Consider the following 24,979-nt stretch of genomic DNA (forward strand, 5'->3'; position numbering starts at 1 on the left):
AGCCGTACTGGTCGGGCGCTGGGGACCTCTTTCCTTGACGGACCAAGGCCGCTCCGGTTGCCGTGGCGACACCGGACGGGGCGGAGCGGAGCGGAGCGGGACGGAACGGGGCGGCTCCGTCATTAGCGTAGCGGCAGTGTGGGCAGGTGCTTGTTCTACGCTGCCGGCGCAGGGAGGTGTGAGCGGGATGTCGGCCGAACCGGGCACTAGCGAGGTGCGGTCACAGCACCGCTTCGATCAGGGGAGCTTGGAGCGGTACCTGCACAACCGGCTGCCCGGCTTCCCTCGGCAGCCCGCGGGGACCCTGGTTGTCAGGCAGTACAGGTAAAAGGCGGGCTGCCCTCCTGCTTCGACGCTGCCTTGAGGGCTGAAGGGCGGCCTCCATGGCGGCTATCGCCTGAGCCCTCGCCTGTGGGGAGTCCTGAGGTGCAGAGCCACAGCGAGGGCCCTACGGGTGCCTGTGTGGGCTGAGGAGCGGAGCCGCGGCTTTGCTGGCTGCCCGCTGGGAATCAGGACCGGACGTAGGGCCCGTTATCCCCGATGGCAGGCAGCAGCCGTCGAGGGAGCAGCTGGAGGAGTCAAAAGTTCATGGTGGCGGTGAAGGTGACCTGTGGCGTGGGCAGACCTCTCGTCTGCGCTTGTCTGTCCGCAGGCTTCTGCTGGGTAGACTTCAGGCCGTGCTCGGACGTACGTCTGGTCCTCTGTAGTGCACTCTGTTGGCGTATGCCGCAATAGAGTAAGGTTGGAAAAGTCCTCAAAGATCATCAAGTCCAACCTGTCACCCAACACCTCATGACTACTAAATAGTTTCATTGCCTGCTCGTGAAGCTCACGTTACCAGGTTGACCATGAATTGCATATCAAGTAACATTCAGAAGCACGCATATGGCTTAAGTAACCCATTTTACAGTCTGTAGGGTATTGCCACACAAGCAAATCTGTGAGAGCAGTGTGATACTGTGCTGAGATTCCCACGATTGCCCCAAGAGCAAAGCACTGGGCAGTGAGATGCTGCACCGAGGCACCAAAGCCATTGTACTGCACAGAACATCTAGTTTATTTGCATCAGCACTTCAGCAGTGTGGCTCTGTGGCTTTAAAAAGGGAGTGAATGATTAGAAGTCACTAAAGATATGGATTCATTCCTTTGTAAGCATGACATCAACTGCTCTAGCTGCAGCTGTCTCAAACAGAACAATTTTTCCATGTTGTCTGATGCAAATATAAACCATCCATTGAACCCTTAGCTGCATTCTTATCCTGCGTCTGCTTCAATTGATCAGCTAATAGTAAAATCTGCTGAAATATTGCCAATATTTATGCTTCCACTACTTGTCTTGCAATTGTGCTTCAAGGCTTCAGCTCTGTTGTGCAAAGTGGAGTGTTTGTACAGTGCATTTGTGAAACTTACAGACTATGCCCGAGCTGCCTCAGAGGAAATGGAAGTGTTGTGGGGAGGATGAGGGCAAAAGTCTACTTGACTTCAATTTTCTGATAGTTTTCCAGTCTTTTATTGGACTGAGTCAGAATGATTCAGAATGAGGAGAGGAAGGCATGTAGATAGCACTGAGCCTTGGGGAAAGTGGGTCGATGAGCTTGACCTGGGAGTCTGTGTTCTTGCTATAATGCCAGCCCTGTTTGATAGCTGTCACAGGCTTGGAGAGGTGAATTGATTTGCCCAGGCTGCATTAGGATTAAGCATCAGGTGGTACTGATGAAAGGTTAAATATTAAAACAGAAAGACACATTTCACAAGACCAGGCTGTGGGGCTGGAGTGCTCAGCAGAAGAGCCTTTCAAACAGAGTAAAGAAGCATGCAGTTCCTTACTTTCAAGTAAGGAACAAGGAGGTTCACCTGGTCCTGGGGCCAGAGACATCACACAAGAGGTTTAGGCTGGGTGTTAGGAAGAAATTCTTCACAGAAAGAATGATTTGCCATGGCAATGGGCTACCTAGGGAGGTGGTGGAGTCACCATCACTGGAAGTGTTTAAAAAGGGTCTGGATAAGGTGCTTAGTGCCATGGTTTAATTAGACGGTGTTGGGTGATAGGTTGGACTTGATGATCTGGAAGGTCTTTTCCAACCTGGTTAATACTGTATAAGCTTCTGTAAACTAGGTTGTCCTATTTTATGCATGTATGTGATTGAAATGTCCCATTTCTCTGATTCCTTGTCCCTGTAACATTCATTCTTTAAAGCTGTAACATTACTATAAGCAGTCCCTTAAGCATAACCAATGCCTGTAATGGTCAGGCTAGGATACAGTGGGACTTGTTACTAGTATTCATCAGTTATTTTTGGGAGCTTTCTCTGTGCTTAAAGACAAACACAGTTACAGGCTAGTGTGAATTCTGCTCTGTTGCATTTCCTCCAAACTGGAAAGCTTTGAAGCTTACATCTGCATACCTTGAGAACATGAATGATGCCTCTTTCGGGAGGAGAGATGATATTTCCATTTCACAGGAGAACAAGTTGAGTATCTGTCACCTTGCTACAGTGAAAGAAGACATCTTTAATAAATAGAATAGAACCTCTAGCTTCCACTTGCTATCACTTGCACCCTGTATTTTAAAAATACATACCCAGACCAACCAGCCCTGAACCTTTTCTGTTGTCTTTTGCCACTTTATTCAGGCCAAGTGTGGTGGTTTTAGGCTCTGCCTTTAAAATTTAGTTACAGATTTTGAGCAGAAAAGTAGAAAAATACAAACAAATCACTATTGTGTGTAAAAAGGAAAGCAAAAGATTATTCTAAACAAATTCATGGGATAAATATCTGCCATGAAACAGGCTGTACCTAAACTACTCTTTCTTTTCTGATGTCTCTGCTGTTTGCTTCGCTCAGGAGAGACTAATCTGCTTCTGGCTGACCTTGGTTTGGCTGCATTGTTTAGTTAAGTTCAACCTATTGCTTTTCTGTCTGCTTCTCTTTTCTCTTGGGACAGGGGGGTAGGGGAGGCAGTGGAACGGCTTCCCTGGTCTCTGACCAGGGGGTTTTCATGTTGTTTGCTAATTGTAAATATCTGTATAATATTGTAAATACTGTATATTTTGTACATATCCATTGCATTCCGTTGTAGAGTGTAGTTTTTGCTTGTAAATACTGTTTCCACTTTGCTTCTAACCGAGTTGGTCTGGCAGAGTTAATGCTGGGGGGAAACTTCAACCCAGCACAGCACGTCACAGTGCATTCTACATTGTTTCTGTTCAAAGTTTGCAAGCAGTTGAATTTAAAAAATAATTGCAATTTTTCTCTTTGTAGCTCAGGCCAGTCAAATCCTACCTTTTACCTTCAGAAGGGTGAGCGGGCTTACGTGCTCAGGAAGAAGCCCCATGGCCCCCTTCTACCTGGAGCTCACAAAGTGAGTAACATTCTCCGTCGAGCTCCAGCCCTATTGTGTTGCAGGTGGCTAAATCCTGCACATGATGGTGCAGTACGCTGGTGAACGTGGCCAGAAATGCAGTGAGTTGCTGGAGCATTTCCAGTTTTCTGTGCTATATAGATAACTAAACATGCACAGGGTACGTTGTCATCTGTTGTGCTCATGTATGTTTGGGGACTGTTCACTCAGACTAGGTTTCTGTGTTCTCTTCAGGTCGACAGGGAATATCGTGTGCAGAAAGCCTTGTTTGCAGCTGGGTTTCCCGTGCCTGAGCCTCTGTTGTACTGCAGTGATGATTCTGTTATTGGAACGGAGTTTTATGTCATGCAGCACGTGCAGGTGGGTGTTCCAGTGGGAGAGATTCTTTCTTCTCTCTATGACAAGCTGCTTTTTATTATTGAAAACCTTTCTGTTAGAGCTTATCCAGCATTTACTAAGTACCTTCTCTGGAAAACCAAGGTTTCAGCTCAAGCACTCATTTCATAAAGGATATGGCATAGCTCTGTCTGTGGTTCCTTACTCTGAGTGTGCTGTAGCCAAGTTGATACGGTTTCTGTTAGGTTTTGGAGATTCAAAGGCTGCTGTATCATGTTTGAATTCAGGCCTCTTCCCTTTCTTTGCCTCCTACCATCTCATCAGTTTCACTGGGCAATTAGAGATGTAAGACTTTGTGGGCCAGTTCCTGGAGATGAAGTTAACCTTCCTACAAAACCCATGAATCAATAGCAAGAAAATGTAAAAGCTATGAAGAGTTACACTAATGCTGGAAATGTTTTCCTGGTTTTGACAAGATCAGAGTGATTCCTTTATACCAGTAGCAAGGCTTCTCATTTTCCCATTTCTAGGGCTGTAGATGTGTAATGTTTGTTCTGAGGTGGACAGTAGTGCACTCTTTGTAACTTGGGAAACACTCACACATTTATTGTGTTGAATAAACATACCTTTTTTATTTCTGAATTTCCTTCATTGCTGTTTGATGGTTTTGGTACTTCTAGGCTTGAGGATATCTGGATTGTGTGCTCTAACTCAGGCTTTCATCTGCTGGATGCATCCGTTGCTTTGTTTACCTTCTAATAGTGACATGGTGTGCTAACGATCTGAGATTACTCTGAATCCTTCATCTGTCCTGGGCAATAAAGTAAATGAAGGAAGTTTTGGCTCCACAGGGAGCACTGGCTCACTGCATTTGCTTTTGTTCTTGACATGTATAGCTTTTCTTCTCTCATCTGGTGCTTGCATCCCACCAAACACCTGGTTTGTGATGTTTACAGGGTCGTGTCTTTAAAGACTTGTCACTGCCTGAAGTAGGCACAGCAGAGCGCTCAGCTTTGTACCTTGCAATGATAGAAACTTTGGCCTCGCTGCATTCCTTTGATGTAAAGTCTCTGGGTCTCCAAGGATATGGTAGAGGACCAGGATACTGCAGGAGACAGGTACAGCTCTTCAAAAAATCCCATCTTTGAGGATTTATTTGGTTTGCAAGCTGGATGGTTAATGACTTGTAACCAAAACCACCTTCGCTTCAGTTCTCTGTGTGCAGTACGGAATTACTGCTGCACTCAGATAATTCTGCTATGCTGTACTTGGGGAATTGTAGTAGTTTGCTTTTAGAGTATTAGATTTGGGCTATGTAAATAGGACTGAAATAGAAAACAGAGGTAGTCTTTGTTGCATCTTTTGATCTTACGTTTGCAAATGCAAAGGTGCTGGACTTGACTGAATTTATGGGTAATGGAGTAAAAGCCTGGAAGCTTTGTGTGCTTCAGGATTTTGTGCTCTTGAAGAGGTTGTGAATCAGCTGGAAAACCTGCTGCAGTATTTGTATTGCTTTAGGTATCAACATGGAGAAGACAGTATGAGGCAGCTGCTCAGACAGACATTCCTGCCATGAACAAGCTGGCTGAGTGGCTGGCAAACAACTTGCCATTTGATGATAATGAAGAAAAACTGATTCATGGGGACTTCAGAATAGATAACATCATCTTCCATCCAACAGAGGTAAATGAAACCCCTGTGCATGTTTAGTGGGTTTTGGTTCTCTCTTTTTATTTTTTTTTATGTGCTCCTACCATGTGATGGTACACTTGTGTGGGTATTGTAGTGCATGATGCATTGTTGAAAGGAACAGCAGAGAACTTAACTCTTCTCTGCACTATCTATATGGTGTTAGGTACTGGAAACAAAGCTCCGACTGCAATACTGCTTCTCTTTAGGGTATTTTAATTCAGTCATCTTTGACTAGAATAGTTTAGAAGTTTGTGACAGAAAGAGCCACTCAAATGTAAAATGTAATGAGATTTTGATTGGGAAAGTGCCTGGTTTCCTGCCACTAAGTGAATGTGATTTCATTGCAAATCCTGACATAGCACCAAGAGGACCTGCTTTTGTGGATGGGTACAGCCTGTGTTTTAAAACACAGTAACCAAATAAAGCTGCTGGATGCTAAGTGGGTTGTGCATTTGTGGATGGAGGGAATTTATCTTCCAGCATTCCAGCTTTTATTTCTATTTAAGGCTCGTGTCTTGGCAGTCCTGGACTGGGAGCTTTCAACTACTGGCCATCCACTAACAGATTTAGCCTACGCCACTCTCTTCCACTTCTGGCCTCCAGCTGTTGGGGACCTATGTGAAGGAACTTTCTTGGGTTTCAAAGGCACCATAGGTATGAAACTGTAATCTTTCTGTTGAATGCCAAGCTTGATTTCTATTTCATATGTTACCTGTGTGAGCAATAATAAGATTAATCAGCACATCATTTTACACTTGAACTTTTCCATAGTTATCTTCACTGGCAGGGACTCCTAAGACAGCCCTGTTTGAGGAAGCTGCAGCTTCTGTAAGGGCTGGAGAACCTTTCTTGGAGATAATAGAAGAAAATGGAAACATACATTTAAAAAAAACAAGCCAAAAACCCTCAACCAAAAGAAAAAATGAAAAAAAACCCCAAACCCATGGTGAAGTTGATTTCCTGACTAGAGTGGAGGTGAGGAACGGTGGGAAGTGTTCTGCTTAGTTACGACTCAGACAGCTCCTGTTTCCTTTTGCTGTACCCATGATAAATCATGGAGTTTATGATATAAATGGAGCAGCTCAGGAAGCTGAAAAGCTGTTGGACTGTTTGAAAAGAATAAAGTGGAAAGAAGGCAGCAAATGCTGAGTATTGTCAAATACTCTGTTGGTTTTTTTGTAGACACTCCCTCGTTTGAAGAGTTGGTTTCGGTGTACTGCCGCTGCCGGGGTATCAGCACTGCTTTACCCAACTTCAATTTTTTCCTTGCTTTGTCTTACTTTAAGTTGGCAGCAATATCTCAGGTAATGCTCTCATGTTTGCTGAAATGTCACCTTTTTTGTGAAGAGTGTTTGTAGTTGGGAAGACTTGTGCAAAATCTGAACAACAGTGTAAAAATTACCTGGGACCATTCCGTTTCAGCTGGTTCCTGCAGAGGCGATACCTTGGATTCTTACGGCTGATAGCTGCCCAAGAACTCTTGCCCCATTAAGCACATTGTGTTAGATACAGCCAGCTGCTTAGAGCAGCAGGCTAAAACCAAAGAGAATGTGGATGTAGAATAGGATAGAATTAACCAGGTTGAAAAAGACCTTTGAGATCATCGAGTCCAACCTATCATCCAGTACCATCTAATCAACTAAACCATGGCACTAAGGACCCCATTCAGTCTCTTCCTAAACTCCTCCAGTGATGGTGACTCCACTACCTCCTGGGGCAGCCCAGTCCAATGGCCAATCACGCTTTCTGTGAAGAACTTCTTCCTAACATCCAGCCTAAACCTCCCCTGTGCAGCTTGAGACTGTGTCCTCTTGTTCTGGTGCTGGTTGCCTGGGAGAAGAGACCAACCCCCACCTGGCTACAGCCTCCCTTCAGGTAGTTGTAGACAGCAAGAAGGTCTCCTCTGAGCCTCCTCCAGGCTAAGCAAGCCTAGCTTCCTCAGTCTCTCCTCACAGGGCTTGTGCTACAACCCCCTCCCCAGCTTTGTTGCCCTTCTCTGGACACGTTCCAGCAACTCAACATCTTTCCTAAGCTGAGGGGCCCAGAACTGGACACAGGACTCAAGGTGTGGCCTAACCAGTGCAGTGTACAGGGACAGAATGACCTCCTTGCTCCTGTTGGCCACACTGTTTCTGATACAGGCCAGGATGCCGTGGGCTTTCTTGGCCTCCTGGGCACACTGCTGGCTCATGTTCAGCCTACTATCAACCAGTTGTTTATTTTCCACTATGCAGGCACTTTTGTTGTTCCTTTTTTGTGCTCCCTGGCTAGTTTAAATCTGGTATTACTGAGAATCAAAGGGTCTCTTCAGTTTCTGCACTCTTGTGAGGGCAGACAACAGAACAAATAAGATGCTGTTGGTACAGATGACAAAAGCTGTGTATTATGAACATTGGAGATGTGATTATAGGGAAAAATAAGTTTCCTTGATTCATTGTTAGTAGAAGGAACTCTTTAATAGATAATCAGCCACTGCAGGGCTCAAGTGTATTTTAATGAGTTTCTGCATGAGAGCAGCATACCAGGTGTGGGCTAACCCTTTGTGTGTTTTGGTTTGTTTTTCCTTTTTACCTCTTCCTTTCTCTTTGCCTTTATTTTGGTTTTGCCGGAGTGTATGTTGTGTTTCTCTTTGTGTCTGTTTTCTCCTGTGTGGGGAACATCTGCATTTTATCAGTAATAGACCAAACCCAACATTAACATATGCCAGTAAAACCCAGGTGCTGTTTTTATTTTAAGAGTGTGTATTTAAGTGTTACTTTCATGACTGAGGAATTCACCAATCCACTGAAGACACAACTTTGAGTCCATAATTATACCACAGACGTCTTTCTCTTGACTTTCAGGGTATATATGCTAGATACCTCCTTGGAAATGCTTCTGCAGAGAATAGTCATGCATTTGGTAAAGTTGTAGAGCCTTTGGCAGAGAGAGGTTTAGAGCTCTCAAAAAGGTAAGAATGGTCTAAATTACTGGTCAAAGGCAAACCAAAGCCTTTACAATGTCTTCACTTATTTAAATGCCTTGATAAGGCAGCTTATGTTATTATGAGGGAGAATCTGGTCTTGTTACTGCCTTGAATATTCTTTTCCAGGTCAGCTTTCAGCAGCACACATCACAGCAGTTCTGGAGAGCTGTTCCATCAAAGCAGGAAGGGCCAGGAAATGTTGCTGAAAGTTAAGCAGTTCATGAAGCAGCACATATATCCAGCTGAGAAGGTAAAAGCTTCTGTAAATCTATTTATGAATGGTTACTCGTGTCATCAGAAAACTTTAGCCTTCTACCATTATCATCACATACTTCAGACTATCCCAAATAATTTCCCTGTATGAATAAGGTACTGACTGGGGTCATCTCCATGATGCATTTAAAGCCTTCCAAAATGAATAGCTTGCAGTTGGATTTCCAGTTGCATGTTTAATTTTATAATGCAGCCAAGTGCATAATAAAAACCTATGTCTGATTTTGGAGTTTATTGGTGTGTAGGGCTGGAGAAGACAACACACTGTTACTTGTGTGTGCTACATTGGTCCTTAACTTCAACAGCATGTGTTTGCTTGTTTCTCTAAGGAAATAATGGAATACTATTCTGGACATGGAAATGCAGAGAAAAAATGGAAGAAACCACTTCTGCTTGAGAGACTGAAGGTATGAGGCAGTAAATATTCATAACACTCTAGTAGTGAAAGAAACAGGCACTGACAGTGTAAGAACATTTGGCCTGTTCTGCTGAGGAGTTACTCTGCATGGAAAGACACAGTGAAAGGAAGAACAAAGTGTGCAGAAGGAGGTGAGGGAGGCAAGAGAGGAGAACAGCAAGAGTGAGTTGTAAGGGGTGTGTCTGACCTTTGGCAAAGGCTGCACCTGGTGAAAACAGCTGCTGGAGAAAAGGCATCAGGTATGGTGGATGGGATGTTAGGAAGGAAGAAAAGGCAGCAAGGCAGAATTCACTGATGATTATTCTTTTTTCTTCTAAGAGGTTTTGCCAACATTTCTCTCTGCTGCTTTCAACAGGAAATGGCCAAAGCAGAAGGTCTGTGGAACCTTTTTCTCCCAGATGTCAGTGGTCTCAGCCAGCTTGACTATGCACTAATAGCTGAGGAGACTGGGAGGTGCTTCTTTGCTTCTGAGGTTTTCAACTGTCAGGCACCAGGTTGGCAACTCTGTCTTGCAGCTTACAGCACTGAGAGCATTTAGAAGTTGGGCATCTGAAGCCTTACGAGTTGTCTGGCTTGAAGCAAAGATGCTGCTGGTCTCTTACAGACACGGGAAACATGGAGGTCCTGCACATGTATGGCACTGAAGAGCAAAAGAAGAAGTGGCTGGAGCCTCTCCTAGAAGGGAAGATTAGTTCTTGCTTCTGCATGACAGGTAATTTGTTCTCCAGAAGAAAGTTAGAGGCAGCTGTCAGAAGTTTCCCCTGGCAGATGCAGGAAGTTCAGTGTGAATGCAAAGTGAAGCACCCTTACTGCCCTTCCCTGAGGGTGACACTAATTAGTGTTTACTTTCTATTTATTTTCAGTACCAGTAAAATACACTGTGGTGTACCACACAATGGGTTTACCATAGAACTTGCACTTTTTTGTGATGGGGTTCTTCAGAACATAGAACTGGACACAAACATGGTGGTTGTGATTGAAGCTGTGTGGTTTTGCAGCGGGTTGGAGGTGGAGGTTTCAAGACAGAACCTGGAAGTACCACACACAACATTGTGTACTTGCTTCATGTCTTCTCAACATTCTGTTTGTATGCAGTGTCAGTGGGGTGTATCTAGGTCCCAGTACTTGTGGGGGTGGCACTGCCTGTGTACTCAATCCAGTGGTTTCAGTATTTGTATTGTTTTTCCTTTGACACAGAGCCAGATGTGGCTTCAAGTGATGCCACCAATATGCAATGCAGCATCGAGCGAGATGGAGACAGTTATGTGATCAATGGCAAGAAGTGGTGGAGCAGTGGTGAGTATGGAAAATCTGAATAAGAATGGTGAAGTCTCTACAGCTCTTTCCAAGAGCTCATAAACCCAAAATATTTATGTTCCATTTCTGAGATGGAAAATTGAATCTTCCTGGGTAAAGGCAATAGAATGCAAATAATGGAAAGAGCTGAACTCAGCTTTTGTTCTATGAAGCGAAGTGCAAGACTCAAATCCAGTTTGGGCCCTTTCTTCAACCTCTGTTTTGTTTACAGACTGAATGCTTTTCTTGCTTGAAGTTGTCCTTATTAGGTAATTTATATGTCTACAGCCATAGCCTTTAAACTCTGGTTGTTATGAAGCTGGCTTTGGCAGCTAGTCTGTCAGGAGTGAGTGTGCTGTGTAGTTACAGTAACATTTGGCTGCTTTTCAAACCACCCTGTGATGTTTTGGGGCTGACCTTCCCAGAAAGATCAGGGAGTTCTACTGTCAGTGGCAAGTGTCTTTCATGTTGCAGTACTGTTCACTTCTTTACAGAATCAGAGAATTAACCAGGTTGGAAGGGAGCTTTGAGATCATCAAGTCCAATCACCCAGTACCTTCTAATCCACTAAACCATGGCACTGAGTGCCTCACCCAGATTTTTTTTACCCATACCTGTGATGGCATTTTGATGTGTATCTCTGAGTGTGGCATCTGCCTTTTGTAGGTGCTTGTGCAGTACCTACACTCGGCACAAGGTAGTGCTTGCTCTCCTTCTACACTGACAGTGAAGGAGGCACCTTGGCTCTTGGCCTGAGATTGTCTTGTCTGGGTCAGTTTCTCCCAGCTGGGCATCTCATTTCCTAAGGAAGTAGTGGGAAAGTCTGTAGGAGGTCACTTTAGGTACAAAAGTGCCTGTACTGGTGTTTTATTGCTGATGGTTTATTTTATGTCCTTAATGAGATGTCCAGACCCAGATTGTTTGTCGCACAGTTATTTAATTGCCTAATACTGTGGTATTTTTAAACTTAAATCGTGGGAGTTTTGAGGTGTTTGGGTTTTGTGGGATTTTTTTTAAAGCAAATATCTGGTTGTTTCTAGGAATTTTAGTATTTAGTTCTTGCCTCATCTTCCACTTTGAAGAGCACTTGATGTGTCTACACGTTCAGAAACATGTCTGCAAGTTGTCTTAAAGAGAAAAAGCTCTGAAGCAATCCCCCCCAGGATTAGTAAATAATTCCCATGGCTATATAATATAATGAGGGTAATGGAGAGTCTATATAGTGAAGCTGGTGGTTTCTTCAGTATGGTCTTCATAATTCATGGAATCTTCTTCAAGCCTTCCCTTCTGGCGTTGCCTTCTCCGGTATCCCCAGTGTTTTGCAACTTTCATCACATGCATTTTGAAAGAGGCACCCAGGAAGGTGTAGAGAAGGGGGTTCAGGCAGGTGTGGAACAGAGCTATGCTCTTGGTGACCTGGAGTGCAATGTCTACAGTTTTGCTTGCATCACAGTCAGTGATCAGCAGGTAGATGATGTCTATGGCTCGCCAGAACTTCACCACATTGTAAGGCAGCTGGGTGACAATGAAAGCAGCCACTACTGCCAGCAGGACCAGGAAGGGTCTGCGTTGCTTGGCGCTGGCAGACCTGAAGAGCGCTCGAGCGGTCGCTGAGTAGCAGATCAGCATGACCAGGAAGGGAAGCAGAAATTCCAGGGTGATTTCCAGGATTTGAATAGTTGCTTTTAAGAGTGTTTCCATGTTCATGGGAAATACAGGGAGGCATTCATTCCTCTCGTTGTGCTTCTTGACTTGATTAAATACCAGTTCAGGGATACTGAGGAAGATGGCAGAGAGCCAGACACAGAGGCAAGTGATACTGCAGTGCTTGCCAGCTCTTCTCTGACCCTGGGGTTCAGCAGTGGCCCTGTATCTGTCCACACTGATACAGGCCAGGAACAGCATGCTGGAGCTGAAATTCATGGTGTACAGAGAGGAAGTGAGCTTGCACATGGAGCTCCCAAGCTCCCAGCCCCGCACTGCATTGGCTGCCCAGAAGGGCAGTGTGAAGAGCAGGAGCAGGTCAGCAATGGCCAGCTGCATGATGTACACATCTGTCTTGCTCTTGGCTTTCTTGCAGTAGGCATAAATTGCCACCACCAGGGAATTCCCAGCCACTCCAAGGGTAAAAGCCAGTGCATAGAACACTGGGGGGAATAACTTAATGAAATTCCTCACATCACTTTTTTCACAGAGGAGCTCGTATGCATTGTAGTCTATAATAGAGTCGAGATCCTCCTCATCATCAATCCAGTAATCAATTGAGTTATTTGTATCCCAGCCCATGGTAAAGCTGCAAGGTGAGAGGGGAAAAAAAAAAAAGGAGGGAGAAGGGAGCAGCAGAGAAATAATACTGTTATTAACTCTTACAGTGCCTGTGGAAACAAACCCCTTTCTCAAGGCTGCTTGTACTCCTCAAGGTTGAAGAGGTTGGATATTGAAGATTCATTTGTAAATAATCCAAGCAGGCAGTGATGGAGGCAGGAGAGGCCACCTCAAAGTCCTGTATGAAATGGGCTGTGTGCAGTGCTAGTGGAAGGGGTTCAGCTGGAATGCAGGGAATTGCAGGCTGCCTGCAGTGCAGCCTCACAGGTTTCCAAGTTCAGCAGCTGAAGCAATGAGAGCTCCTCAGCTGCAGCCTCAGTTGTGTTTGACAGTATGCCATTTAAAAATGAATTAGTCTGCACCTTTGCAGGGCTCACATGGCAGCTGCCTCCACAAAGCAAAGGAGTGCAAATGCTGTCATGAATGGGCAAGCAATGCTAACAGGTGAGCAGAGGTGCTTGCTGCCATGAATTCTGGCAAATATGGGTGTGAGTGTAGCAGAGGGAGGCTGTGCTTGTTTCTCAGGCACACCTGCACATGCCCATTACACAAAGCACAGCACTGGAGGCTCTCAGCAGTGCTGGAACAGGTTTAGTTTAGTCTCCATTCCACACAGTGAGCCATGCTCATTGTGGAACTGCTTACAGGGTTGCTGTGGGTGCTGTGCACCCTGCAGCTGGAGGCTGCTCAGGGTGTTACGGCAAAGAACTGCCCACAGATAATCCAAACAGCTCGGAACCTCAGCTCGCTCTTCAGGTGCTGTCTCCTGACAGATTACACTGTAAACACTGTGGCTGTCTTCTTGCTGCTAGCTTAGGGTGGTAATTGGAGTGTTCTTTTCCTACTGTGTTTTCTTCTCCTGGAAGCATGTTCACTAACTTGCTGGAATGCTTTCTGTTGTGCACTACGGTCCTGCAGAACTCTGTTTGCTTTTGATGGGCTGCTTGGTGCCATGGTTTAGTTGATTAGGTGGTGTTGGATGATAGGTTGGGCATGATGATCTTGAAGATCTCCTCCAACCTGGTCTGGTCTGGTCTGGTCTATTCTATTCTATTCTATTCTGCACGAGGGTTTCTGAACAGTAGTGGCAGAAAGTAGCTGAGAACAAAAAGCACTTCATCCTTGGTCAGCATCTGCAATGTTTCAGAATGTGAGGCCAGTGCTACTGCCAGCAGATTATCATCTGCTACTCTGCCCCACAGCTACAGTTTGGCTTTTTCAATCTGGAAAAAACCACTCCAAACAGAGTTTCTGGTTTTCAGACCAGGGTTTAAATGAAGGGCTGCCAAACCTTTATTAGAAACACTATTCCTTAACTTTTTTTAATGTATTCTGTCTACCAGGGAAAAAAAAATGTTACTGGTTGAGCTCATGTTCAGCAATGCAAACCAACCCAGTAGGGAAAAATGAATTTCTGGATTTGCTATTTGTGACTCTATCTGCATTTGTTTTAAGTGTGTTACAAGCTGGTTTGGCCTCGTTACTAAAATAATCCAAAGTCATTAACAACGTTTCAAAACACTTCCTGTTAAAATAGGTGTAATCAGTGGTTAAAAACTTGGTCTTGTGATGTGTCACTAAAGGATGTGTGCAGAATGGAAAACTGCTGTAACTCTTGTCTGTTACTTTGGCAGGGGATGTCTGCTCTCTGCCCTTCAGTCTGCTAGCAGGATCTTTTCAGCAGAGGCAATCTTTTTCAGCTGGGGAGAGGTTCAGACAGAAGCAGCAGCAGCAAATATATCTTGTTTGGATTGGGGTGGTTTTGGTAGAAGGAAACAGCTGCCAGGAGAGTTTACTCTGCTTGGCCAAGAGGAGAAGCAAATTAACAATTCCACTGAAAAGATTTGGTTGTAGACTTAAAGCACTTGTTACAGAGCCCATTTGGGAATGCTTAATCAATGTGGATCACTGGCAGAGCTGCTTGAAAGCAAAGCAAGAAACATTTGAGTGCAGACTTCAGAAGCCTGTATCTCACAAAAGGGGTTCAGCTGTGCCAAGCACTGTGCTCCACTGCCTGATATGCTTCTGGCTGATCTCAATTCTTGACAGAAACAGTGTCTGGAATGCAGCAGCTGCTAGTTCTCCCTTTTCTGTGTAACAAACCTTTTCATACTTGCCTTTCCTGCCCAGGCTGTTTCTCAGGCACACTTGTACGTGCCCATTACGTAAGGCAGAGCAGATCCAGTGCCCTGGGAGTCAGGCACCGAGCAGTGCTGGGACAGGCTCGGTCTAGTCTCTGTCCCACACAGTGAGCCATGCCAGCATGGAAGCATTTACAGGATTGCTATGGGTGCTGTGCACCCTGCAGCTGGAGACAACTGAGGGTGTAATGACAAAGAACTGCCCACAGCTACCCAAAGGCTCAGAACCTCAGCTCCTCCTCAAGGGCTTGGTGCTAGGAAGCATGTTCATAGATCTGTTAGCAGGCAGCCTGGCATGTTCCCTTGCCCAGCTATTCCAGCCTTCCCTTTAGATGCACCTTCACTATTTCTGTGTGGTTAAACTTGGCAGGGATTGGACAAGTGTTGAATGAAGTCCCTATCCCCAGCTTAAGCAGAATTAAGCAGTATTCTGGGCTTCTACTGAAAAAGTCTAATTTGAGGAGTGAAAATGAGCGTGGCTTAGTGCAATGATGTCTCACTAAAGCCAGCTTAACTATGTAAGAAAGTATCACACTCAACATGCAGAGCAGTAAGTATGAAAACCAAACTAACCTTTTGTCAGCAGATGAGCAGCTGGTTCGGCAGCTGGGATGCGCTTCAGTGAAATGATTGGAGTTAGGCTGACACTTTGCATTTTGTCTGTGAGCACCACACCCTCCTCTGGAAGTCAGTTGCACTTTCATTTTGACTTGCCAGTTAAAAATAAACAACATTCCTGCTTTCTTGGAAACTCTTCTGGTGTTGAAGAGACTTCATACCCCTGTCCCCCCACCCCTGGTTCCAACCAGAGTGTGAGTGGGTTTGGAAAGTCAGGACTCTCTTACTTTCACTGTGATGTTGGCTGGTTTATTCCTGAAAGTTCAGGTATTTCTTTTTGCATCATCAAAAGGCTTCTATCAAATCACACTTACGAAAAGGAGAGAAGAGTGGGATGCCTGCCTAGGGCAGTTACCTGTATTCTCCCCCCAGGGCACTGCTGTGCTTTTGGCATTGGCCTGTGTCAGGTTTTACAAGATCCTTACGTCCCCTTCATAAAGCAATGTTCCAGGGGATGCAGCAGAAGGATGAGTTTGCTTTTTGTGAGCTGGGGGAGTTTGCTCTTTCAGTGTGTGATACTGAACCAGACCAGGAGGGTGACAGGGAAGATGTGAAAACAAGTGGTAAATTGTCTGCCAGAGTATGACAGATAGTTCTGCACCCTGTGGGAGAGTTGCACTTGTGCAATTCTTTACCTTCTGTGGAAAGGAGTCAAATATCCCTGCAGATTCCAGCATCTCTCCCTGCAGGGTAGCACAGTGCAGTGTACCCGATGTTATTGTGGGGTTGGTCACCCATTTGTGGCACTTGTCCATAGAAACCAACTACCTCAGATCTACCCTTTCTAATCAGGCTGATTTATTCTGCTCACCCCAACTTTTCACTCCTGTATTTTAGCTTTTTAGCATTGAACCGCAAATGTAACCCTGCTTGAAAGCAATGGATTCTGCAAGAGCGGGGAGTAAAGGGCACTCAAAGCAGGCAGTGAGTATCAGTACAAAGTTAGTCTCCTGTTTCCTGGCATTGCTGTGGCTCCTCTGAGGAGGAAGTAGTTCAGGTCAAAGCCAGGCATTGTCTGGAGCAGAGCCTCCAAAGCTTTGTGATAATGCCTGCCAGAGAAGATGAAGTCCCCTTTGTTTCTGATCTCAAAGCAAAGCGGGTTGTGCAGGTTAGAGCTTGAATTAACCCTCATCATCTGCATTGAGATGGCAAAGACAAAAGCAGAGATTGCTGCATCCCTCAGGTGTGATCCTGCCTGCTTTCCTCTGGCTTCATTGTTTGTGTAAGGTGTGAGAGTACTGAGAAACCTTGGGGGAAAAGGATAGGGAGAATTAAGGCTGCTAGAGATCAGCTGCCGTTGGCATTAACAGTGGAGTCTTCTTTAGGACTGCTCCATTGAAATGCTAAAGAGAAGGGTCTCAAGCATTGTTATTGATGAAGTGTTAGCAGATTGTTTTCAGGTGATGGTTTCCACTCAGATATTCCCCTGAGGTGTGAACTAAAATAATTTGCATTGAGCAGAAAAAAACCTGTCATTCCAGAGAAGTTAATGAAGTAGCAGCAAAGTCATCGCGGCTAACCTTTGAACTCTGCTATGCGTAATTAGTGTAGAACGTGGCCAGCATTTCATGCCCACCTAGGTCCTCCGGTCTTTGTGCTTTATGGAGCCTTAGTTCTGAAACAACAGCATCTCACCTTGAGGAGTCTTTTTGTATCGTGCTATTTGCTTAGCTGTGATGGAAACAGAAATCATTAGGTTCTATTTCGAGTCCTCTCTTGTTCTCTCTTCACTGGAATAGATGGTGGAGCTGGGTCCTGCAGGGTTTGAGTGTTTGGCTGTTCTTCATTCCCCTCCCTTTAGGTGTTAGGCAATAGATGCTTTGTTTGTCTGATTACTCAGGGTATGAACAGGGAGGCTACTGCCTCTGCTGCAGCACAGAGGGGAGGGAGCAGGATTTGTGTGTATGAAACTCGATTTGATTCTACACTGAGGTTTTTATATTCAAAACTCTTCTTGTCTGTGAAATTTTTAAGGTGCTGGTAACCCAAATTGCAAAGTTGCAATTGTCATGGGCAGAACCAGAAACTCCTCAGCATCCAGGTAAGGATTTCTGGAACATCCAAAGAGTTACCTAAACTTGTTTCCTGGAAGAGTCACTGCTTGCTAATATTGTTGCCTGCAACACCACTGATTGCCTTGATCAGCTGTGGTGAATTACAGGGGAGTTTTAAACCTGTGCCTGTGTGTGCTGCTGCCCAAGCTGCTGTTGTGCTGTTAGCCTCCTGTCCTCTTCACCCTTACCACACCTCTGTATGTCCCCCTCCTCATGGCACTGCTCTAGTCTGTGCAGCTGTGTGATCAGCTGGGGGTTTACTACCTTTAGCTTGGTCAGGCTAGTTTTAGTCTGCATCAGTTGTTCAAGCAACAGCTTGCTTCAATGCTAATAACCCCAGAGCTGCCCTGAGCAGAGTGAGTCCAAGTGGCAGGCCAGAGACCTGCAGTTACCTACTGAGCTGATCCCAAAGTTGCCTGTAGGCCTAGAAAGCTGTTTGTGATGTGAAGCTGTGAGAGCAGAGAGCACTGCACATCTCGAATCAGCAGATGGAACACTGCCCTTGCCTGGCTCATTCCCAAATGAAACTTGTGCAAGTGATGAAGGCAGTGCTTCCTGACTGGGCCCACACTGAAGGCATGCAGCTAGTAAGGCAAAAGAACTGGAGCATTTATCTCCAGGTTGGATCTTAGCCCAGATTCCACTGAGAAGATATCTTAGGTTCCATTAAGAAGTAAACAGTAACTTGCTTACAGCAGACAGGAAGGTTTGTCTAGCATCTGTGCAGATGGTGGCATCTCCTGAGCTTTTGGAAGCTAACAGGAGCTCATGAGAGGATTGTGTGATACTGCACTGGAGACTGACCCTAGGGACCTGGGGTGTCACCTCCAGATCAGTCTGATTAATAACTGACCTTCAAGATTCTGAAGGAATTTAAACAGGGGGATGTTTGTCCTAAGCTGTAGGCAAGCCAACATGGTGATGATAAACATGTTTAGAGAACAAGAAGGAAAGGGGTGGGAGGGGGAAATGGACTGGGCAGTACAGAAGTGACAGAAGCAGCTTTTTTGCTTGTGGTGTTTTAGATGCCAATGGTACATTTTGGCTTGCTGACTTATTCAGTGAGGCAGGAGATAGAGAGAGGGGATTCTGCCACTTTGCTCTGCTGAGACCTGCAGTCTTGCAGACAGCTTTGGCTCAGCGCAGGAAGGACATAGACCTGCTGGAGGACCACAAAAAATGATCAGGGGCTGGAGCAGCTCTGCTATGAGGATAGGCTGAGGGAGCTGGAGGTGTTCAGCCTGGAGAAGAAAAGGCTCCAGGCAGACCTAATAAAAGCCTTCCACTATCTACAGGGGGCTACAAGAAGGCTGCAGAGGGACTCTTTGCAAAGGCCTATAGTGAGAAGATGAGGAGCAATAGTTTGGAGTTAGAGAAGGGCAGATTTAGGCCTTTGGAGGTCCCTTCTGACTGTGCTGTGACTCAAGGAGTGCTGAAGCACATGTGTCACATGGCACAAGGCAGGATGGCTGCAGTCGGTGGAGGTGAATCTTAGTGTTGGCTTTATGCAAGTACTAGAGTGAGGACAGAAGTGGAGGGAGGGGACAGAAAGGAGACTCCAAGCTCATCCAGACTTGCTCTTTCTGCCTTGATCAGGTACAAGCAGCACAGCATGATTATTGTTCCCATGGACACGCCAGGGCTGAGGCTGATCAGACCCCTCTCAGTGTTTGGCTACCTGGGTAAGTGACAGCATTTCTCATGTGTTTGTCAGCTGTGTCAAGCTGCAGTAGTGCTAGAGAGACTGTGCATGAAATGCATCACCAAGCTGCATGGACAGAGAAAGGCTCATGAACTGAGGTCTCTGTCTCTGTAGATGAGATCCATGGAGGACACTTTGAGATACACTTCAATGACGTGCGTGTGCCTGTCTCCAACATCATCCTGGGTGAGTTCCATTTCACTCCTCTGGAGTGCATGCAGCAGGGAACCAAGCTTTAGGAGGTGGTGGTTTAGGTTCTCATAGCCTTCTGCTGTAGTTGTGGCCAGCCAAGTCTGGGTGCTTGTAAAGTAAACAGAACTGAGAATTATTAATGAAAGAATGAGCAGGCCAGAACTTCTCCAGGGAGAGCTTTGCTCCTCTCATTTACTCCAAATCCTAATTGCTTCTATTTCCTCTCTGCTGTTTTCATTCCCTGAAAGCTTTCTCTCTTGGGCCTGGACTCCTCAAAGGCTTCCTTAGGTTCTTATGCCAAAGTTCATGGATAGATCTGTCTTTCAATGTAAGATTGATGACATCTAAGTAAATCAAACCCTCTCTGAAACCTTCTCAGCATGTTTTGTGCTGCAGTATTATTACCAAACAGTGTGCCAGGAGAGATCTGCTTGGAATAGATAAGCACCAGCTCTGCAGAACAAACTTGTAAGAAGCTTGTTCCTGGCTCTGTGCCATGATGCCACTTCTGCTTAGAGCCACAGGTCCTGTCAAGGAGGGAAGCGTGGATTCTGCATGTGCTGTTTGTCTTTTCAACCAGGTGAGGGCAGAGGGTTTGAGATAGCCCAAGGTCGGCTTGGGCCCGGCCGGATCCACCACTGCATGAGGTCCCTCGGTGCAGCGGAAGTTGCCCTGCAGCTCCTGTGCCAGCGTGCGGCGCAGAGGGAGACGTTTGGCAAGAAGCTGTACCAGCACGTGAGCACTGCCCTGGCCTCTGCTGCTCCAGCCAGCACCCTGCTAGGTCATGCAGCCCCTGCTGCTCTGACAATGGGCACTGGTAGAGCTGTGCCCCAGCCTTGGGTGGCAAGGGGACAATCAGTGTGAGGCTGCCCTCTGTCACTGTAACCTCTGGGATTTGAGGTTCTTTCCCTGCAGTACTTCCTGCTCCTGTGCTGGATTTGATACAGATTTTTGTGCTGTGGGTTTTTCTCTCAGGGTCAGTTCAGACAGGCAGCTTTTCAGACCTGCAGCTTATGCTTCTCTGCTTACAAGATGAATTCACCACGTTTCTGTTTCAGATTTGTCTTCTGCATATATCTGCTTGTGCTTCCTAGAGACAGTGAAGGGTCTAAATTTGACTAAAACTTGGACTTCTCTCATAAGTAAATACAAAGAGTTGATCAAAGCACAGATCAAAGCAAGGCCCTATTAGGATATATGGCCTTGCTCTAGAATGGAAATGTTTTGTGAGAGAGGGGTTCCTGGCATAACAAGAAGGTGACTATCCCCTTTGTATAGGGACCATCAGCATGTAGAGGTGGGGCTGTGACAGGTGAGGCTGGCAGGACAATTTGGAAACGAGGCAACAGAAAGAGGAAACTGAATTAGGGTCTGGCAAGGGTTGTGTTAATCTGTTTGTACAGAGCCAGAGGGAACAGAGGGCTGGTGAGGCTTTGGATCAGGGGAGTTAACTCACTGATCATCACTGGGAGCAGGAAGCTGCAGCAGGCACCACCCTGCAGCTGCCTGCCTGGGTGTCTTAAACTATTGCTGGTGCTGTGTTAGCTAAACAGGACAAATTGCTCTCCTCTTTGACAGTCCAGTTGCTGCCTACTGGTGCCTGTGAGAGAGAGAGGGTTTGAGTCTGAGCAACAGGCAATGAAAAACAGGATTTGAAGGTCTCCAGGAACAGGGTGAGCAGGTCTGACCAGGAAATGAAACCCTGCCAGAATCTGGGGGTATTTTTCCCCTCTGTCCTCTTTCCTGCTAGGGAAAGAACTGCTCTTGCTTCAGGATTTCTGCAATCAAGTGTTGTTTTTTTTTCCTAGTAGAGTACATGCGTGGTGTAGCTTTAATTTGCACAAGAGTCTTCCAGGAGCTGAATGTGCAGAGGGGGAGGAGCTGGGCCGTGGTCTTTTAAGGCAGGTAAGCCAAGACACAGCAGGAGGCATTCACTGACTTGTTGGCTTGGGCTGCTGCAGGAGGTGATTGCCCACTGGATTGCTGAATGCCGCCTCAGCATCAACCAGGCTCGACTGCTCACCCTGCACACGGCCAGCAAGATCGATGCCTTGGGCAACAGGAAAGCAAGGAAAGAGGTAACTTCTGCTTGAGCTTTAGGCTGGGGCACAGGGGATACAGTATCTGTGCAGTATGTGGTTCAGATAAGCTAAACCATCTTGCCAAAGGTTATCCTGCAGACCCTGGAGCATAACTTCATGTTGAAAACAGCCTTAAGGTGAGCTTTTGATTGGCAGAAGACTGGAAGCACTTTACCTTAGCCAGAGAAAGCAGCATAGTGCAAGATCCTGAGCTGCCAGATAAATGTGTGCACTTGCTTAGGAAACTGCTCCTGCTGATACAAGTTCTCTTCCACCTGCAGGTAGCCATGACCAAAGTGGTGGTTCCTCGAGCTGTGGTCAAGGTGGTTGACACTGCAATCCAAGTGTATGGTGCAGCTGGTGTCTCCCAGGATTCCCCTCTGGCTTTCATGTGAGTAAAGGCAGAGTGAGCTGTAGTGTGAGCATGCCTCTTCAGGTGATTTTTTGACAGCAGCAGGTGCTGTTATCCCCCAGCTGTCACAGAGGGAAGGTCCACACATCTCCAAGCAACTGCTTTAGTAACTCAATTGCAATGTAAGTGCATTGCTTGACCCTTACAAAGCACAGTCCACACAAGGCAACCCTGGCACTGGACCCACAAGAGTTGATAGCAGCAAGGAGATTCTTTTCTACAGCTCAGTCTTACCCCTTGTGCCTCTGGGGAGAAGCTGCCTGCGTCCAGCTTATGCTTCTCAGCCCTATGGGGAAGCCCTCACTGCAGTAGCTTCTGTGCCTCCCTGCAGACAGATGCCCATAGCCAAAGCTGCACAGAGACCCTGCTGTGGGTGGTGCTCTTCAAAGGCTGCCCCTAATCCAGCTGTTGTGGCACAGGTACACCTACCTCCGGACGCTGCGGCTGGCAGATGGGCCAGATGAAGTGCATCTGTCCAGCATTGCCAGGTGGGAGCTGCTTGACCAGGCCAAGCACCTAACTGCAAAGATGTAAGGGCAGCAGAATGCCAGCTTCAGGGGCTGAGAGCCTGAACCAAGGTTCTGCTCAGTGATGCACTCCAAGGAATGCTGGATGGATTCAAAGCCTTGATCCTAGCTTGAAGCAGTGCACCTTCACTTGTAATTCTGACACTGGCCCAGGGGCTGGCAGAATGCCCTGCAGACACCAGAGTGTCTGAGGTCTAACACTAAATAAAAGCAGTTTTCTAGCAGACCTAAAGTGCTTTCTTTGCTCTTTCTTTTCACAGCCCTTTTATCCTCTATTGCAGGCAAAGCTCTTTCACCCCATTTCATTTACTGCCAGCGAGGCTAAACTTTGATTTTGTGACTAAATGCCAGCTAATCACTTAGGGCAGTGCCCTTCTCCTCAGAAAAGCTGATCACAGGTCAACTTGATACAAGCTTTAAGTTCTATCCCTCTCTGTTCATGCTTAAAGAGAAGGTGCTGCCTTTGGCTCAGTCTGAGATGGGGTTGGAACTAGATGATCCTTGAGGTTCCTTCCAATCCTAACAATTCTGTGAGCAGCCAGTCCCATCCTTGACCCTACAGCTGGATGCTCAGCTGGAGAGTGTCCCACCTAAAGCCACCAAAGCCAGCCAGGCTGGGACGTGCACTGCAGGGAACCTGGAGTGAGGAGCTTCTTACCTTGTAGCAGTTCACTTTACCTAAACCCAAGATTATGGGAATGCAACAAGTAACTGTTTACATCTTCCTCCCTTTCCCTCCATCAGCAGTCCCTAGGAAGTGACAGTGGCAGCAGGGCAGTGGCTGAAGCGTCACGCCACTCCAGGCTGCTCAAGCCTGCACCGTGTTTTCCCAGGAACATGCAGAAGCCCTACCCAGCCCCATTCAGAGGAAGGTTTCTGCCTGCCCTCCCCTCCCCCACCTCCAAAGCAGCTTTGCAAGAAGACCACCTTTAGCTCATTAACAAGGCTCTTAATTCCCTTTATTTTAAAATTTTCTGTACATATGAAGGATCTGTATAATGTACACAGGCTAGAAAGGTTTATATACTGGATCATGTAGAGAACATCTCACAAGTAACACTAATTCCTTACAGAACATCTCCAGGGGAAGGCTTTTTGCTGCAGCTCTGTCAATTTGGTCAAGCCAGTTACACAGATGAGTGTCTAATGCCGTCTGATCTCTGGTCGTGTTAATGATTAAGGACAGCAGTGAAGGGGTGGGGGACAAAACCCTCTGCAAGTCGTGTTCAGTGGGAGTTAGCTCGGGGGGCTGGGAAGGGAGTGGATGCCCTTTAGTGAGGGGGGTGAGGTCAGAGTGATTTTTAGCCCCGCTCCTCTAGACTGTAGCTCAACTGCAGTCCTGCTAACTCAGCAAATATAAAAACTAGGAAAGGTTGATTCACAGTCTTGTAAACAAAGAGAAAGGAACAACATGTGCTTACGTACAGCAAGGAAAAGTTCCTGTGTACCCACTGCAGCTGATCAGAGTGCTTGGAGGCGCAGTGCCACAGCCGCTGCCGTTTCCTACGAAAGCAACCAGCAGCCAGAGGAAAGGAACAACGCTGTCCTGGAAGGGCTGGGAAGGCAGCGGGGGTCCCTGCTGTGTGTGCCAGGACAGGGCTGCCCCTCAGCACGGCTGCTTGGCCTCTGCTCTCCTGCAGGCAGCTCCAGCCCTTAGCTGACGTCTCCCACCTCGTGGTCTACCGGGGGTGGTACGCTGGGCATTACAGAGGAGGTTGTCCCTGCAGTAAGGTAACCTGCGACTCCAGGGCCTTTGGGAAGAACACAGAGTGGCAGTGGTTAGTTTGTATCCAAAGAACAACTGATTGGCTTCATTCCCCTCTGGTAAGACTCAAAGGCACCATCTAAGTCAACCTTGAACAAGAATATTCAAGAGTTTTGCTGAGATTCTGGGGAATCTGCAAACACTAGGAGTTAAGTCATCTTAGTCCACTAAGTGCAGCAGCTCCCAGAGGCCATTCCAGGGTTGCTCAGCACTTTTTGTTCTGTTATGCCAAAAAAGGTCACTTCCACCAGGGTTTTCTGACACCACAGCCTGGAGCCAGAGCACCAGAGCATGGTTTGTCTCCTTGCAAACCCTCCTGCACTGCCAGTGCAAGCAAGAGAGCAAAAGAAACAGTGTCTGTGATAAAAAACCGACCGAAATCCACACTGTGGCCTCAGACAGGAACCAGCTCATCAGTGGCACCTGCCAACAGCCAGACCCAGTTTTGCATGCCCTAGTGTGAGAACTCCACTAGTTCTCTTGTCCCTCAAACTGCCGCTACAGAGGACTCCTAACACGCTTGAGAAGTTAGTACCAGCAAGTGCCAGGCACTGCAGCAGTTCGATCCCTGCTCCTGTGTGTGGTTGAGGGCAGGCGTCCGTGCCGCACGTGGCCCCCGCGGTTGGTACAGCTCTGGGACATGCATCTACAGCTTGGCAAGCAGCATCTGCAAGGTGGTATCTACCTGCTTTAGGGAGCTACACAGAAGTTAGCAAGCTGCCTGGCAGAGCACATCTAAAGCCCACTTCTCAGGTGAAGGGGACTGCTGCCAGTTAGAAGGGAAGGAGAAGAGACACCTGAGGGAAGAGAAATAAGCAAGG

The 24,979-nt window shown here is 46.6% G+C and overlaps 3 protein-coding genes across 6 annotated transcripts in view; 1 reads left to right on the plus strand and 2 right to left on the minus strand.

Moving 5' to 3' along the window:
• The first annotated feature begins 122 nt into the window (after positions 1-122).
• ACAD11 (acyl-CoA dehydrogenase family member 11) lies at positions 123-22,617 on the plus strand. The gene is made up of 20 exons (XM_068152859.1): positions 123-324; positions 3,262-3,361; positions 3,596-3,721; positions 4,654-4,815; positions 5,216-5,380; positions 5,896-6,043; positions 6,572-6,693; positions 8,233-8,339; positions 8,481-8,604; positions 8,957-9,034; positions 9,401-9,539; positions 9,650-9,757; positions 10,243-10,341; positions 17,400-17,466; positions 19,076-19,161; positions 19,296-19,367; positions 19,954-20,108; positions 21,335-21,451; positions 21,736-21,845; positions 22,286-22,617. The coding sequence occupies exons 1-20, from the start codon at positions 188-190 to the stop codon at positions 22,398-22,400; spliced, it is 2,337 nt and encodes a 778-aa protein (XP_068008960.1). The 5' UTR covers positions 123-187; the 3' UTR covers positions 22,401-22,617.
• On the minus strand, positions 8,091-15,447 carry ACKR4 (atypical chemokine receptor 4). Its single transcript, XM_068152860.1, has 2 exons — positions 15,381-15,447; positions 8,091-12,634 (listed from the first exon to the last, which is right to left on the minus strand). The coding sequence occupies exon 2, from the start codon at positions 12,625-12,627 to the stop codon at positions 11,557-11,559; it is 1,071 nt and encodes a 356-aa protein (XP_068008961.1). The 5' UTR covers positions 12,628-12,634; positions 15,381-15,447; the 3' UTR covers positions 8,091-11,556.
• A 713-nt stretch (positions 22,618-23,330) lies between the features above and the next one.
• The window catches only part of DNAJC13 (DnaJ heat shock protein family (Hsp40) member C13), a 51,253-nt gene continuing 49,604 nt past the window's right edge, over positions 23,331-24,979 (minus strand). For 3 of the 4 annotated variants that reach the window (XM_068152862.1, XM_068152863.1, XM_068152861.1), the window contains one exon: positions 23,331-24,144. In XM_068152862.1, the coding sequence (XP_068008963.1) occupies positions 24,047-24,144 (98 nt within the window). In that variant the 3' untranslated portion in view covers positions 23,331-24,046. Of the gene's footprint in view, positions 24,145-24,843; positions 24,956-24,979 lie in introns of all 4 variants that reach the window. The other variant, XR_010989059.1, reaches the window with a different exon arrangement.

This window comes from Melanerpes formicivorus, unplaced genomic scaffold (genome assembly GCF_026170545.1).
Source record: "Melanerpes formicivorus ecotype bairdi unplaced genomic scaffold, bMelFor1.0.p_v2 SCAF_24, whole genome shotgun sequence".
Taxonomy (NCBI): domain Eukaryota; kingdom Metazoa; phylum Chordata; class Aves; order Piciformes; family Picidae; genus Melanerpes; species Melanerpes formicivorus.